This window comes from Cebidichthys violaceus, unplaced genomic scaffold, assembly GCF_023349555.1.
Source record: "Cebidichthys violaceus isolate CVI_PGR_0920_01 unplaced genomic scaffold, fCebVio1.0.p SCAF_26, whole genome shotgun sequence".
NCBI lineage: Eukaryota > Metazoa > Chordata > Actinopteri > Perciformes > Stichaeidae > Cebidichthys > Cebidichthys violaceus.
This window is the reverse complement of record NW_027176439.1, coordinates 2,215,304-2,231,879: the sequence shown is the minus strand read 5'-3', so window position 1 is coordinate 2,231,879 and position 16,576 is coordinate 2,215,304. Positions and strand designations below refer to the sequence as shown.

The window sequence follows — 16,576 nt, the reverse complement described above, 5'->3', positions numbered from 1 at the left end:
AGATGCGTGAGTTCACATTTTAAACAAGGCTTTGCTCCTAAACCTTCAACAACAATCAGAGGACGTGCTCGCAGACACCAATAAGAACTCTGTGTGCTTTATTCTCTCTGTGTCATTATTATTGAGTTTGCAAACTGATTTATTCAGTTCACCAAGAATGCGATGATGTTCACATGCACAACACTGATTCCTAGTGAAGAACAGACACGCGCTCATTTTCTGTTGTTCGATTAATCGATGTATCATTTCGGCACCATTTAGGATTATAAAAGTGTAGATCAGCACAAGTCACCCTAAACATTGGCCCAAATGCTCCAGAAGCCCTGGCAAAGAGAAATGTATTATGTATGGGTAAAATGAGGAGTTGCTGCAGTAAGTCAGCACAAAAGCTCTCACCCAGAGGTGAAGCATTTACCCGTCATCGCTGGCTGTTTCGGTACACTAGAGGGGAAAAACGAAAGTCACAAATATTTCCAGTGGGATTAATGTTCACAGTTTCCTTCCAAGGAGTAAACAAACAGAACCAATTCATCTCCAGAGCAAACAGTCGTCTGTTTTCGTGGCTCAAAGTCCTTTTTTTCATCTTTTTTTTTTAAAACGCTCTGATGCTTCCAAAGTCTCACGCCTGCTATTAATAATCTGCCGTCTTTCTTGCGCAACATCGCAGTAATAACAAATACCGGCACACAGCGTTTTGTTTTCCATGCGTGGTGTTTGTGAGAAGTGGTTATTTCAACCTCACGTTGTCTCTGCGACCCAAACGCAGGACACCGCCAAGAGGACAGGGAAGCGATGAGGACGGTTTATTAACTGGGAACTGACGGTGGGTGTGGGGGGGGGGGGGATGGGGCGGATGTGTTGAAGGAGCGGCCTCTCAGGACCCATTGTCGACTAACCAGGAAGTCATTTTGATCGCTTTGTGTTCGGTGTTCGATTCCTGATAATCACGCCAATACATCCTTCACAAAATGCTCTTGTCTTATATTTGTATCATATGTCGTTATTACTCCGATATTCTGAATCTGAATTACTCAGCTGGAACGCAGCGTGGAGATGACTGTGAACTGTGGGAAATCCCTCAGAGTAACTTGTGATACAACATCCGTAGGCTCCCATAGATCACGTTTTATTTTAAAGTCTCTCAACACAACGGTGCAGCACCACTTCATACAGATCACGCTTGACCGTCAACTCTGCAACTACAGGAGCAGACATCGAATGTTACGGCGTTTTTTGGGAGATTGCGATGGAGCGGTTTGCTGGAACGTTTATTTTGGTCTCGACAGAAACTGATGAAAATAATGAAGAAATATATAATTCTTGTCTGGCAACGTGAATATAACAGAGCTACTCAAGCTGAGTACAAGCCAGCCGAGCGCAATAAAGGCTTCCCAATAATAAAACCTTAACGCATCTGAAATGGGATCGGATATATGTGGCTGCCTTTTTCTATTAAGACCCAACTCAAATATAACAAAGGGAAGGCACCACTGTGTGCTTCGTGCCAACTTTACATATTTCTATTTATATAGTGCCCAAGTTCAAGTATTTAGAGCTTCACGTTTGTTACATATTAGCGAGACTTACTCATTTACGTTACTGTCAAATAACTGCTTTGTTGACCAAGTAGGCGGCTTATAAAGTACACAAGTTAATCTGATTGATTTCCACGCTGCGTCCCAGCTGGGTGTATTTCACCTACAGGCTTTATGAAAGTATAAACAGGTCTGACATCGACTTGCATCTTACAGCAAGTAAGGTAGATTTACCGTGGGGTTGATGAGTGGACGGAAGGTCAGATGTTCAGATCTGGACGGGCGAGGCGAATGAGCCGGGACAGTGCACGCCACATACAGACAGAAGACACAGAGGGTGAGGGACGCGCTGGGAAAACACAAGGGGAAGCTTCAGTTAACAAGAGTCCCCATGTTCAGTCTGTGTCTGCACAGAATGCTCCTCACACCTGAGAGGATTAACAATCTATGCAATTTTATGGTCTGCTGACAGAATACTAACATGTTCATTTACACTGCTCTCTCTCTCTCTCTCTCTCTCTCTCTCTCTCTCTCTCTCTCTCTCTCTCTCTCTCTATCTCTTTCTCTCTCCATCCTGTCAGTCCATCAGCCTCATCGAAAGGGGGAACCCTTCGCGGAGCCTGGAGAATGTGTGCCGCTGGGCCTTCGTGCAGCAGAAGGGCGACCTCGAGCACGCCGAGCACCACGACCACGCCATTTTCCTGACTCGCCAAGGCTTCGGCCCAACGGGGATGCAGGGTAAGGCTCCCGCAGAGGACACACGCTGGCATTCAATTGAGAATGCGTGGCTGCCTTGCAGAACTTCTGACCTGCAGTCACGGGAAGTTATCCGACATGATGCACAGCGGTGAGAGCGGCCTGTCTTTGGGGATGTGCAACCTCTTCTTTGGTTATATCTGACATTAATGCAACACATTCAATGCATGTGACATAAATTATTCATATAATGCGAAGAGTAAGAGGAATAATGATGGAAAAATGATGATGATAAAAACAGCAGCAGTGGATATAATACAATAATAATGATAATAAGAGCATCAATGGTAGCAGTAATAGTAATAGAAATGTGACTAATAATAATACATTACAGTCATTTAGCAGACGCTTTTATCCAAAGCTACTTACAATTCAGTATCTATCTATATACCGTAGGCAAAGCTACGGGAGCAATTTTTGGGGTTAAGTGTCTTGCTCAAGGACACATTGACACGAGACTAGTGGAGGAGGAGCCGGGGATCGAACCTCTGACCCTCTGATTGAAAGACAGCGCTGCTCTCCACCTAGCCACGGTCAGCCCTCTTAATAATAATGGTAGCAGTGGGTGTCGGGCACGAGCACGGTCCAGGATTAACTATTACAGGTTTAGTTTCTTGTTTGCAATCATAGGTCATGTATTCACACACAGAGTATTATGGTATATCATAATAGTACACTAAGCTAGGTTCGTACCCAATCATACTCACCTTTACGTATCAAAATATACACAGGGTCATATTTTGACTTCTCACGAGATGAGCAGCTCTTTTGATGACCTCTGTCAGCATTGTTTTACACATGTCATCGACAGTTCTACCAATATGTTATGGAAGGAAGAGCTCCATTCATTAACAGATAAAGTATGGGGGGGGGGGGTATCCATCTCGTGGTAAGGATTTATTTTGGTTGCAGCATAATGTACAATGTTTGGGAGGCTCAGTGTCTGAACCCCAACGATATCGCACGGCTCTCATTAGTGAAGTCTGTCCAGATTCTGTGCGATTACATTTCAAACGCAGTGAGCGTTTCAGGGTAAAGTCACAGGGCTTCTGTCTGAAAAGAGCCCCGACCAATCACAAAGCTTCTTTATACCATTATCAAGCGCAAACAGCACGACCGAGCTCCCAAAGGGTAACAATCCAAAGCTTCTTCGGGCTTCATAGTTGACACCTTTCCTTAATTTGTATTCTTGTGAGTGCAGACCTGGAAAGTCTGGAGGCTCAGGGCAATTCAGACTTCTTATTTCCTCCGCAGCAGCCAACCTGAAACAATGAGAGCAACTAACTGTCCACAATCGATGCTATTTAAGGGCCGTTCGACTTGCTCTCTGACTTTTTTTTTTCTCCATTTGCCTCTTTGAACACCAATAATTATTATTTTCAGTTGGTAGCAAGTTGTTTGCTTTGGCTTTGGCTAATCTGCTTATTCCTTCCTTTTTTTTGCCGTTTTAATGTCACTCACTCAAAGCAATAGAATTTAGGTGGCAATAAATAGAACAATATGTTTTACTCTCCACTGTTGGGGAATAACTGCTCCTGTGTCTGTACTGGGAAAAATGAGAAGGAGCTTCAAAAGATTTGGTTTTTGCTCAGAAATGACAGAAAAACAGCGGGTCGGAAGACAGAATATTTTAGTAAGTGTTGTCAATTGTTTACTCTTAAAATCAAAGTTAAGTTGAGTCTCAAACAGAACAATGAAAAGGTCCGGCACAATGCTTTTGGAAATAATAATAATAATAATATAATAATAATAAAATATTCTGTCTTCCATCCTGCTGTTTTTCTGTTATTTCTGAGCAAAAAACAAATCTTTTGAAGCTCCTTCTCATTTTTCCCAGTACAGACACAGGAGCAGTTATTCCCCAACAGTGGAGAGTAAAACATATTGTTCTTTTTATTGCCACGTAAATTCTATTGTTTTGTATTGTTTATGAATACAAGGGGGATTTGAATAATATCTCCTCTTTTTACTGTGTTTCATCAGTTTCAAATTGGAATATATTGGGAGGAACGAGCCAATAGCTGCTGCCTGGTTTAAAATCAATCGACTATGACGATTCCCACAGCGAGCAGCCTTAAACTTACCTCAACTTACATCACTTTACCTTAAACTTGTTTAAGACACCGACGTCCCGTCCAACCAGCTCATTACTTTTAATGAGTCCCACCTTTTTAGTCACTTACACCTCAGGTGTTGTTTGCAAATGGCGTTAAAATTTGACGCCGCGGTCATCAAAATAGCAGCTGCCAGAGTCACTAAAGTTGTCAGATGACAGGTTATTAAAACTTTGCCACCTGTGAGTTCACGACACTCCGTTCACAGAGTACGGATCCCTTTTAATTGGCTAGTGTGAACAAAAAACAATATGTTTTGAACCAAAGAAAAATACAATACACGTGATTCCACACCTTCAGCTCGCTCAGGCATGAAGTGGAGATCGCGTCAACGTTCAGTCAGTGCGATGCAGCCGAGGATAAAGTGACCCGTGACCCGTTATGCGATTGTCACGCTCTGCCTGAACTGTGAGGCAGTGAACCTGCGTCGTCCAGGATTGGACCTGGTAGTTGAAAACTCATTTCATTTTGAAGCTGATTTTGTCCTCCATTGCCGCTACAGCACAGCCGACTCTCAGAGACACGTGGTTGTCAAGGGACAGACCACCTCTCGCACATCTGGCCATGTAGGAAGCACGAACCAATCTCGATGTGGCCGTGCAGCCTCACACTCCGGGGAGTCATTATTTTCTGGTCTGTAGATTCTGTCACAGCACGGGTAGCGCTGGAGAAAAGATTCGTTGTTGTGAGAATAAATACTGTGGCCGAACCAGCTACCAACAGGTGTGTGTGACAAACTTCCGCTCACTCTGTGGGGATTTGAGCTGCAGGTTGAACCGTGTTGTTTCTATGGATGGAGGTCCATGGATGGAGCATTCCACTTGTTCGTGTGCTGGACCCCTCCTGTTTCACCTTGTAGACATGGAGTAGATCTGTATTAGGCTTTTATCCAGTGGAGAAAGCTGGTAACATTGATACCAATGGAGCTATCCCTTTAATATAACTGAGAGCGGGACAATGCTGGGAATCGGTAAGACATTGTTATGGCAATATTGGATCGAGTGCTGTTTATTTTACTGGAAAAACACACTTTCATATCTGTTTTTTTTATATCTATGACCTGTTTTTCCTTTTTATTGCAATATAAAATAAAATAAACTGGGCTGTCACAATATTGGATTCTCACTATGTAATAATCTTCACCAAAATAATTCAGGGTAACACTATTATTGTGATCTCTGTATCAGCATTTTAAAAGATAATAATAATGCTGTCAGTCAAGTTCATCTTTAACTTTGTTTTATTGCGGCTGAAAGAATTACACTCAAAGTACGAGTGTCAAGAGGGGCAGAGTCTGTGACCACAACTGAATATATAAAATGATTTAAGAGGTCGCTGGATTATTTTCACAATATCATCATATGTGTATTATTAACATGATCAATATTTCATTTTTAAATATCACGGTTTTCGTCAATACCGACACACCTCTAACTGTGATGACAGATTTTATACATATTGCCCGTCCCTGCTCATCATGTTGATGATCCAATCTCTCCGAAACGTTCTTTTACCAACCGACTGAAGGCTAGCAGAGACATTGACTCACAGTTACCTCCAAGCTGAGGGCTTTGATTTGATCCCCAGAGTAACACACTGGACCGTTTCAGGGACTCAAGCCAACGCTACATACGTCATTATTATTCAGCGTATGCCTACATACCATAAGTGGCTTAATGTGGTAGTATCCTTTACATATACAGACAAAACCTCTCATCTTTTTCCTTTTCACTTTCATGTAAATGACTGTGTTAAAGGAGCTGTCTTAACAATCATAGCGTTGCTATAGCAGCAAACACCTATTATCTTTGTGACGATATAGTGGAGTCGTGTCTACCAGAGCGTCTCCCTCTGTGTGCGTTGTTATCAGGGCTTTCACTTACATGTTAGTGCACGTGAGCGCGCCCCATGCACCGTTATCGCCGTTTGCACCGTTAGCCATGAGCGGACGGCTCACTGTGTCACACCATGTTGAGAGAGCCGTCGAGAGGCAATCCAAAAACTCCCAATCTCTGATCTTGCACCTTTAAGAAAGGAGGGATCCATTTTTTTTTCCATCCCACTAGGCCTGGCACAGATAGAAGAAAGGTGTGTGTGTGTGTGTGTGTGTGTGTGTGTGTGTGTGTGTGTGTGTGTGTGTGTGTGTGTGTGTGTGTGTGTTTTAATTTGATGTGAGACAAGCACTGCATCTATTACACACTGAGATTTGAAGCATCGGTGACAGCTGCTGTAGAAGATCAGCAGGTGACTCCTGATTTTAATAAAAGCAGGCAGACACTATATTTTAGTGGGCTGCTCGCCTTCAGGGATGCTCTGTGATTGAACTGAGTTGAATGCTGCATAAACACATTTAACATACAGGTTTAAAACCATTCAACCATTATTGACTGCAGTCATTACTGTCTAGTGCTCCACTGTTCTGAATAGTCTGTACGGTATGTCACGGCAATGAAGCCTGCTTGTTGAAATGACTCATTTGGATGCACTGTATTACAGTTAAGCCATGTTAACACATGCTCTGAATTCAAAAGGTGCTCTCCTGTCGAACAGATGGGATGTGCAGTACACATGAAATTGGCAAAGATGCTAACATTCATAGAGTATAGGCAGAGGCATGTAGATGGACATTCATAAAAAGCTGTGTTTTTTATGGAAGTTCAATGTATGCAATATCAAATTTTAAAGAAATGATCATGAATAAATGCACACATAAAATATACAATATTACCAACAATTAAAACAAAAACGTTTTTAAAACTCAATATTGTGAAATATTGTCATTTATGTGAGCGGCTGTTGCTTTGGTCTAAATGAGCTGACAGACGGTCACATAACTTTTTTTGTTTTTGTGATTATTTATTTCATTATCTAGTTCATAATATCTTATTTATTTGTTAGTTAAAAGGTGCTCAATACGGAATTTAAGAGCATATGCATTGCCTCCACATGGCTCTCAACATGGAGGCGGCTGAATCGGCGGCTAGCTGCTAACGGTGTAAACAGCGCTGACGGTGCAAACAGCGTTAACCTGAGGGGGAAACTGGAGGGTGGGCGCTTTTAATATTGGTGACCGTGGCTAAGTGGAGAGCAGGGCTCCCTTTCAATCAGAGGGTCAGAGGTTCGATCCCCGGCTCCTGCTCCGCTAGTCTCGTGTCAATGTGTCCTTGAGCAAGACACTTAACCCCAAATTTGCTCCCGTAGCTGTGCCTACGGTAGATACTGAATTGTAAGTCGCTTTGGATAAAAGTGTCTGCTAAATGACTGTAATGTAATATATATATATATATATATATATATATATATATATATATTATTATAATATATATATATATATATATTATAATAATATATATATATTATTATTATAATATATTATAATATATATATATATATTATTATTATAATATATATATATATATATTATTATTAGAATATATATATATATATATATATATATATATATATATATATATATATATATATATATATACTTTGAGTTTCCATACTTACCTTTAAAGGTTCAGTAATTGCAGTAGCTTTCTTAAATACCAAAGGGGTACAAAGTACTGTGTGTTAAATACAGTATATAACTACTATTCTTGGGGACCATTGTATCTCTTCATTGAGCCTCTGAATCCATATAGAAGTTTCTACAGTCGTAATATTAAGAATCCAACTGAACAGACCTTTTTAAAAAAAATCTTTGTCTGAGATGTGGTCAGTGATTCAGAGGTATTGACCCAGACTATAAAGTCTCCCTGATGGGCTGAAAGTTATTCTACTTCATCACATGCTGTGTTTGTTTGTGCAGCAGCAACAAAAAAAAGGCAGAACGCTGCTTTTGTGCCGGACCTTTTTATTGTACTGTTTGGGATTCAACTGAACTTTGGTTTTAGGAGTAAAGAATTGACAACACTTACTAAACTTTTCTTTCTTCCACCCCGCTGTCTTTCTTATATAGCTGTGCAAAAAAAAACTAATCTTGTGAAGTTCCTTCTCCTTCTTTTTACCAGTAAAGTTCAAGACACCGGAGAGAAGTGTGCTTGTAATCTCCGCCCACAGCGAGCCAACAAATGTGCCCCAACAGTGACGAGAAAAATACAGTGTTGAATTGAACTGTTCTATTTATTTTCAGGCCATTTGTGTTGTAGTTGTGTGAATACGAGGTGATTCAATGATATACACTCCGGCTACTCTGTCAAATCAGTTTCAAGCTGAAACCTATTGGGAGGAATGAGCCAATAGCTGCCGCCTGCTTGAAAATCAATCAAATATGACGATTCCCACATCGAGCAGCCTCGGTCACGAAGGACATAAAGACATGATTGGCTTCATGGCTTCCCGTAGGACTCCGCTAATCAAAGGAGGAATTATTTCAACGCTGTCTGAAGGGGGGGGGGGGGGGGGGGGGGACGACGACACATCCACAGCTAGCCAACAGTCACTCCCAGCATCTTACAATCACAACCCTGCAGTCCTCCCTTGAGCCATTGTTAAATTGTGATAAGCCCGGAGCCACGCTGTAAAAAAAAAGGTGCCATTAAGCCTCTCTGTTTGAGTGTGACATGTTTTGAGATTGAATCATTTCCACAGGCGGATACAAACAAAGCAATTGACCAGAATTCAGCCCCACGGACAGTGAACAGGCAATAAGAGGTTGATGGAAACCGTTGATGGTAACGATGGAATGGAAATGCCAGTTCCCTAAATAGCAAATCTCATCCATCAGAAAGTACAACAAACAAAAACCTATTCCCGCTGCATTACATTGGCGCTTTTGTCAAGGTTGTGATCCTGCATTTGCTAAGCCTTCAGTAAGTCTGCTTGTACACGTTAATTACTCTATTAATCTGCTAATGTTAGCTGCACGGTCGCTACCAACAGAAGGCGATATGAGGGGGGGGGATGCTATCCAAAATGACCAAAACTCATCCCCCATTTTTCACCTTCTATCCACTTAGTTGAATATATTCGTCTAGTCCGCCTGACTCGTTGAGGATTCATCTGATTGAGGTGTGTCATCATCTATGGCCCCGACCACGGCTCTGAAATGCCAGTAGCCTTCTGTGGGCGCAGATTGTGATTCCAGCAGCACGTTTCAGTAGCCGTGCTGCGTATTGATACATCTCTGGTGCTGTCCGTGGTGCTGAAACAGCAGACGGTTTGAAATTGAGAAGTCGCCTACGAGTTACCACAAACGGGAGTTCAAATCCACGTGGTACTGATGAAATCTATGCTTTAGTATCTCCGTTTATTGTCTTTTTTTTTTTTATGAATTCATCTTCCCCAAGATCAACTTGTTTTCCTTTATATATATATCTGGCAACATACTGTGCATCTACAAAAAGAAGGAAGAGCTGTATATTCTTATTGAGAACAGGCAGAGGCAGTTTTTCTCCCTGATAATAGATATTAGATTAAAATCCTCATGCTGGCTGCAGGTTCATGAGGTGTTTGTTGTCTCATTTAAAGTGGCAATCTCAGAGATTTTCTTTGAAATAAATGTCTGAGAATCTATTACCGAAGGAATCAACACAATGGTTGCCCTATGGCCCACTGAAATATTTATATATTTGCAGTTTTACAAACTAAGGCTACATTCACAGAGAGAGAGAGAAATGCTGCAGCATGGAATTTCAGACACAACCCTGAGCTCCAGACAGCTAAACTTTAAGCACGATGCCTTTGTTTTCACTCAAGTAGAAATTGTGATTCACTAAGGATTGCCACTTTAAAGCCTCCGGATTTTTCTGGTCTGGGCGGTACGAGTTGCAGACGTTGCATTCACACCTCACATTTGTACAAGGACATGTTTGCCCGGAGCCTTTGTTTATCTCTGATCCTGATCCTGATCCTGAGATAAGAGTTGATTCCTCTCCGTCTTGTTCAATATCATTGTAATCCCACCGTATTGACCCAACCTGCTAGAGCCGCCCACCAAATTAGATTTTAATGAAATTGAGAGGAATACTCTAATATTTGTGCATTCACATTATATTCAGAGGGGAAGGTAGTCTTTGATGAAACCAGAGAGAATAAATTTACCTCATTCATTACTGGCTTTAATGGAAAAAAAAGCTTGTCAGCATTCAATCTGTGTCTCATTTCATATTGCTCTCTTTTGCACCATATTTGATCCTTTTTCTCATTCTCTTTCCAACTTCTGCTTCCTACTATAAAACCACAAGTCTGCGTTTCAAACATTCCACATCCTGTATTTCAGTCAGGTCTTTTGGCTTCCCTTTTTTGCCAACACAAAACCTGCTGATTAGAGGACAAATGGTTTCGGGACGTTTTAATTAAGACTGCAGCCTCCCAGGAGAGTCGCACGCTCTTCACACAATAGATGTTTCTACAGAGTAATCAAAGAAAAGAGATTCACCCGTTCTGGTGTAGATGCAAGGATGACAACATGTCACTGAAAAGTGCACCAACTAATCCGCAGAATTGTTTGTTTGTTTTTTTTTTAAAACAACTCTGACTTGAATTTCTTTACAATAACCTTCATTCTCTCTCCTGCTGTGCTTCAGGATACGCTCCGGTCACAGGAATGTGCCACCCGGTCCGGAGCTGCACCCTCAACCACGAAGACGGCTTCTCCTCGGCCTTCGTCGTGGCCCACGAGACCGGACACGTGTAGGTTTTTATTTTACGTCCTTCTTTGTCTTGACTCCTCTTTCCAAGGTGACACTGTGTTGTGATGTGAGCGAAAACAATGTCCTTCTGCAGAACTCCACGGCCTCACATGTTCAGTGTGGATGTCTTCCCTGGGCTTTGTGTCCCTCTTTGATCTCTATGCTAACTGACGTGGCGGACCTTTCAGCAGCATGGCCTTCAGCACTCCGACAGTGAACATGTGGCTCTCTATTGAATAGCACAAGTCCACACACAAAAAGCTCTGGGCCGCTGTTTGTCATCATTTTCACCCTTTTTTCCACCCGTGAATACGTCTCACACATAGTCCACACTTCCTGCAACCTATTTCATCAGCAGCACAGATCACAACACTGGGTTTCTTACAATTACACGCACACACACACACACACACACACACACACACACACACAAAGAGACACTAGACAATGAAAAAAAAAACGCTTGGGAAATCATTGAAGCCTGCCAACCCCTGAATCTTGCAAAACATGCAGGTAAAACTTGCCTTGCTCATTCATGTGACACAGTAAAAGCTAAGAGACAGAAAAAAAAAGACATCTTTGGTGGACATCATGGGTTACTCATGGAGGGATTAATACAGGCTGTACCACTCTTTGCTGCCATAGTTCTCTAAAATTCACTCGCCGCCATTTTATTATGACAGAACAATATCTCATTATCAGTGTGAAATGTACACACTGTCCTACTTTCTGCCAACAGTCCCACAAAGCAATCGTCACATTTACTAGATGCGTGTCTATTATATATAAGTCGTAGTAAATCAGTGATACAGCCTAAGTTTAGAGTCATGTTGCTAGGCAGCCCATAAAAGCAAACCAAAAAAAACGGATTACTAAGATAATTAATGCTACAATTTGCATATAGTACACTAAGTAATATATTACATATGCCAGGGTAGAACTGTGCATGGAGTCTTTGGTGTATTAAGAAACTGTGTGGAGTGTCCTTGTGGTGAACTGCTGAACTTCAACAAAGAAAAATCCCCTTTGGCCTAGAATGCATTTTCCCCAAATACTGCCAAGTCTGTAAAACTGGACAGCTCCAAAATGAGTCATTATTACTCTTTTTGTTAATAACATTAGTATATTAGTATTGATATTTTGAGACGTAAAGGAGCATTTTTTCTTCCTTCATAAAAAACGAATACCAATACATTTTAAAAAACACGTTATTATTGACTGCAAAACGAGATGACTAAATGTGATTGGGCCTCATAACTTTCAACATCTCAACATATAAAATGTTCCAGCAGATTCAAACAGCGTCTGTGTGGCAGAACGTAGCTGACAGGACGACAAACACGAGCGTTTGTTTGTCGCTCTTTTCCCTTTGAGCTCGTTGGAATTGAATTGACTTGGAAAGGTGAGCAGGACGGCGGTGTAGAGAAAAGAAAAGCCGTCCTTCAGCAGCAGCAGCAGCTGTTTCACAGACTCAACCAGCTGAGACACCAAATCCTCCGACTTCACGGCTGTTGCTCCGCGTCTGACCCTGGGGGGCGAGTGAGCCGAGGGGTTTTTATCTTCAGGCACCAATAAGACTTTTCCCTGGAGAACAAACAATGTGGGCTGTATTGTCCTGAGACGGCACATAAACAAGAGGAAGCTTAACCAATGAGTGTAATGCAAGAGAGGATTTCTTTTGTGGAAATGTTGAAGTGCCCTCTCGTCACAGTTGCGCGGCCTGTGATCTTCTGTAGTTTGATTGATTTCTTCTCCCACCCACCTTCCAATGAGAGCCGCTCTACGCTGCCTCTGATTCTCTAAATCTCGCTGCCTTCTTCTGAGATTTTGTTAAGTTTCCTGCTGATGATTGGTGGGAGGTTGGTGGGGTTAATGATTTCAACTTTTTTTAACGATGGCAGCTTTCTCGTAAAGTGCTCTCATATATAATTACAATTTCCTGATTACGGGAGAAAAATGTGTTTTTTTTTTCTGTCGCTATGCACGTTGCCTATTTGGATGGAATAAAATTACAGCTTTGTTGGTAATTCACATTTTCATGTGGGTTCATAATTAACCTCAATGTTAACCTTAATGCTGACACATAATGATAAATGGAGGCATGAGGAAAAAAAGATCCAGTGAAGATTGTACCGGAATGTATATTTGCAGATGATTTTGATCACAGATATGATTGAATTTGTTATTCTTACCCAGTAATCAGTGTTCTTTTCACAGTATTTGGTATTTTTGGAGTCTCTGTATATATATATATATATATATATATATTTATTTACTTACAACAGCCATGTTGTTCAGAAAGAATGAGCATCATAAGTGTATCAGTGAACCACTTTACTGTCTGTGGGACTTTAGAGAAGAGGTCCAGGGATTTCTGGTTGTTTTCCGTAAATACGCTAAATAACAATATAATCTGCGTCAATCTAATTCACACATATGCACCGATAATTAAAACTAGATATATACCAAGAGATTTTTTTTTCTGATCAAAGCAAGGATATGAATAAACATACATAATTTATTTCTTAATGATTTGAATTCTTTATTTCTAGCTTTGGGTCTAAAGGACCTTCATCGGGGCAGAAAGCTAAAAATAAAGTGTTCTCTGCATATAGTTAGGTGTGCGGGTCCAGTTTGAGCTTTTTCATACTTCCAGCATCTTGTTTAAGATAAAGCCGGGTGAAGCGGTGGTTATCCTGCATTTAATGATTTGAATTGAAAGTGCTTTTATGGTTGTTATCGCACAACCGGTAAAGCTGACGATAACAAATGAAAAAGGATAACTTATTGAATTTCAAGATCTATGTGACTATAGATCAGAGGAAGAGTAAATGTCTCAGGTGTGAAAGAATTAAATACTGTCAGTGGGTTTATATACATTTATTTTTTTTTTTTTTTAAATGTTTAAAGCGCTATATAGGTTTTTTTTTTTTAAATGTGGTCATTTGGAACACGCTTACAGTACATCTTGATAATATTTGAGACTAATTACTATGCTACTACATTAACAAGTTGAGGTCCACAGAGGCTCATCGGCCTCCTTAGATGATCTTTGTAGCTGTCAAAGAGTCCGGGGAGACTCAATCAGCGGCAAACCGAGGAGGACATGCGGGGTGACATTGAGGAGACGTGCTGAAAAAAAAACCGACAAAGAGGACAACATGAACAAGATGTGCCAGGCTCAATGACACACACACACACACACACACACACACACACACACATCACGCTGTGTTGACAGCCGGGTTGAGTCAGGGTGCACAGCGGATCCTTGTGTTGTATAAAAAACACAATCTGTCACCACGATATGTAAGTGATGACATGATAAAGTGACAGATGGAAGTAATGTTTGCCACAGAGGGTTTTATTATGAACCACACGACCTGAAACTGAGTCTATTATTTTGTGTCATTGTGTTATTTTGTTTTTGATTTTCAATCTCTCTTTTTTTTTTTGATTCCTCGCACGATTGCTTCCGTAACTTGTTGCGCGTACCAAACGGTGCATCACAAGGGACGCTTTTGAGGAGAGGCTGTCGGAGCGTTTGTGCTTCTTAGTGTGATGCAGCAGGGAGGAGGCTGTGAGGATCTGCTTTTCCGCCCGGCAACACTTTGTCTTCAGGCGTGGTCTTCAGACACGTAGTGCGACCTGGTTCCTTACGAGCATACTTAACCCTGGCTGTCCTCATACGCTGCTCTTACACACAAAGATGAATCCAACGTCATTTGCATACAATCTACATCATACTGTACATTCGTATGTAATCCACCTAAATCATGAGCCAGTCAATCAACATAGTATAAAGTGACAAAATCTGTGTAGGGAGGTTGTCGGGGGGGGGGGGGATGGGTCAAACAAGCACAGGACTTTCACCCAGGTGACCGCTGTTTGTGTCCCATGTGAAAGCAAAAGTCTCTGAACACACATAGGAAAACACACGGAAAATAACAATGACTTTTTGTAAGATATCATACAAACAAGTTTTATAAGATGACTCGAGCTTAGGTTCATTTCTCCTGTAACAAAACAGAACACAGACTATTGCAATGATTTTCTGCAATTTAATCGACCTCGCTCATTGACTTAGAAAAGCACTAAAATATTAACTCAAACTTTTCTTGTTTCCTTATGAGTACTTTCTGTTGCCTTTGCTTAAAGGAGCAGTGTGTAGGATTCCGTAGCATCCAGCTGTGAGGTTGCAGATTGTAACCAACTGATTGCTCCTTCGCTCCGTCCTCCCTTTCCAAGCTTTTCAATGAACTACGGTGGCCTTCGGGTGACATAAAAACGTGAAAGGCTCTCTGTAGGGCCAGTGTTTGGCTGACTCAGTGAAGAGGATCCACACCCTATGGTTTCAGATGATTATACGTTGACGGAAACATATTATATTTCTGCCATTAAATCCCCCTAGATCCTACTCGCTGGTCCTTTACCTTAAAGCATCAGTATTGTTGATAACATTGATGATATAAATGGAGAGGGATTGTCTGCTCCTACATGTCGAGAAGGCTTGAGTGAAAGGATTACAGTGAAACACAAACAAAAAGTTTAAAATGATGTTACAAACTAAACCACTATGGTTCAACTCACGCTGTGGTTTTAGCATTTAAGACGTTGTTTTTATTTTAATGTCAAACTCATTTAAGTTCACAAAGCAATATTGTCTCTAAACTCCAAAAAGCACATTTAGTTTTTTGCTGTGGAGCACATTTAGCCGGTGACAGTTGACTCACTGAATCCAGTGGGCTTTTGTGTATTTTTCTTTGCACATGTAAAGAGGAGAGACATTTAGGAGGAGCTGATTCCAGACCTGCTAAAGTGCGTCAACATCTCGTGCATTTCTAAAAATAACACTGGAACATACGGTATCGACGCCTCATCTGCTGACACAAGTAATTATTGACTGTGTGTTTTTTCACACAACCTTTCATTTAGAGCAAGGACAGTACAGGATGTCCTTTATTAGTGCTGCATGCTTATTTTAATTTCTCATTGACTTTGGAAATGTCATGCATTTACTGTAGATAGAACATTTTGTAGCCTACGTCTTAGGGTTAAATGCAAAAAAACAAGTTGCGAGTTCCGGGCGAGGGGCTCTTTAAAGACCAACGTAGAACTGGTCGCATCCACGGAGGAAAAGGCGCCCGGCAAAGGGCGAGCCAGCGGCGAGGAGATTTCCTCTGAGGGGATCCTCCCCCACTGAGCCGGGTGAAAGTGCACCGCTGTGAAGGAAAGGGGTGTGGTGCCTTTATGAATGTGCCATTGCGATACAGAAAGCAGAACAATAAAAGCTATTTTATGTTGTTTTCTTAATTGTTGGAAGCCAAAAGCGTAATTAATATTTGATTAATTGCACAGCCCTGGAATGTATATCAGTGCACAATGAACACACCAGCTTCTATGCAAACCTTTTGTTGTTGTTTTAGCTTTCTTTGACTGTTCATCCAGGATTCCTCATGTGTTTACAGTTGGGGAACAATTTTGGGCGAAAATCCAAAATGTTGTGTTTCAACGTTAAGAAAAAGCTATTTATCTC

At 41.3% G+C, this 16,576-nt stretch overlaps 1 protein-coding gene across 1 annotated transcript in view; it reads left to right on the top strand.

The window, feature by feature from the left end:
- adamts3 (ADAM metallopeptidase with thrombospondin type 1 motif, 3) overlaps nt 1-16,576 on the top strand; it is a 135,581-nt gene that overhangs the window by 72,498 nt on the left and 46,507 nt on the right. The window contains exons 7-8 of the mRNA XM_068720918.1: nt 2,117-2,273; nt 10,936-11,041. Of these exons, the coding sequence (XP_068577019.1) occupies nt 2,117-2,273; nt 10,936-11,041 (263 nt within the window). The remainder of the gene's footprint in view (nt 1-2,116; nt 2,274-10,935; nt 11,042-16,576) is intronic.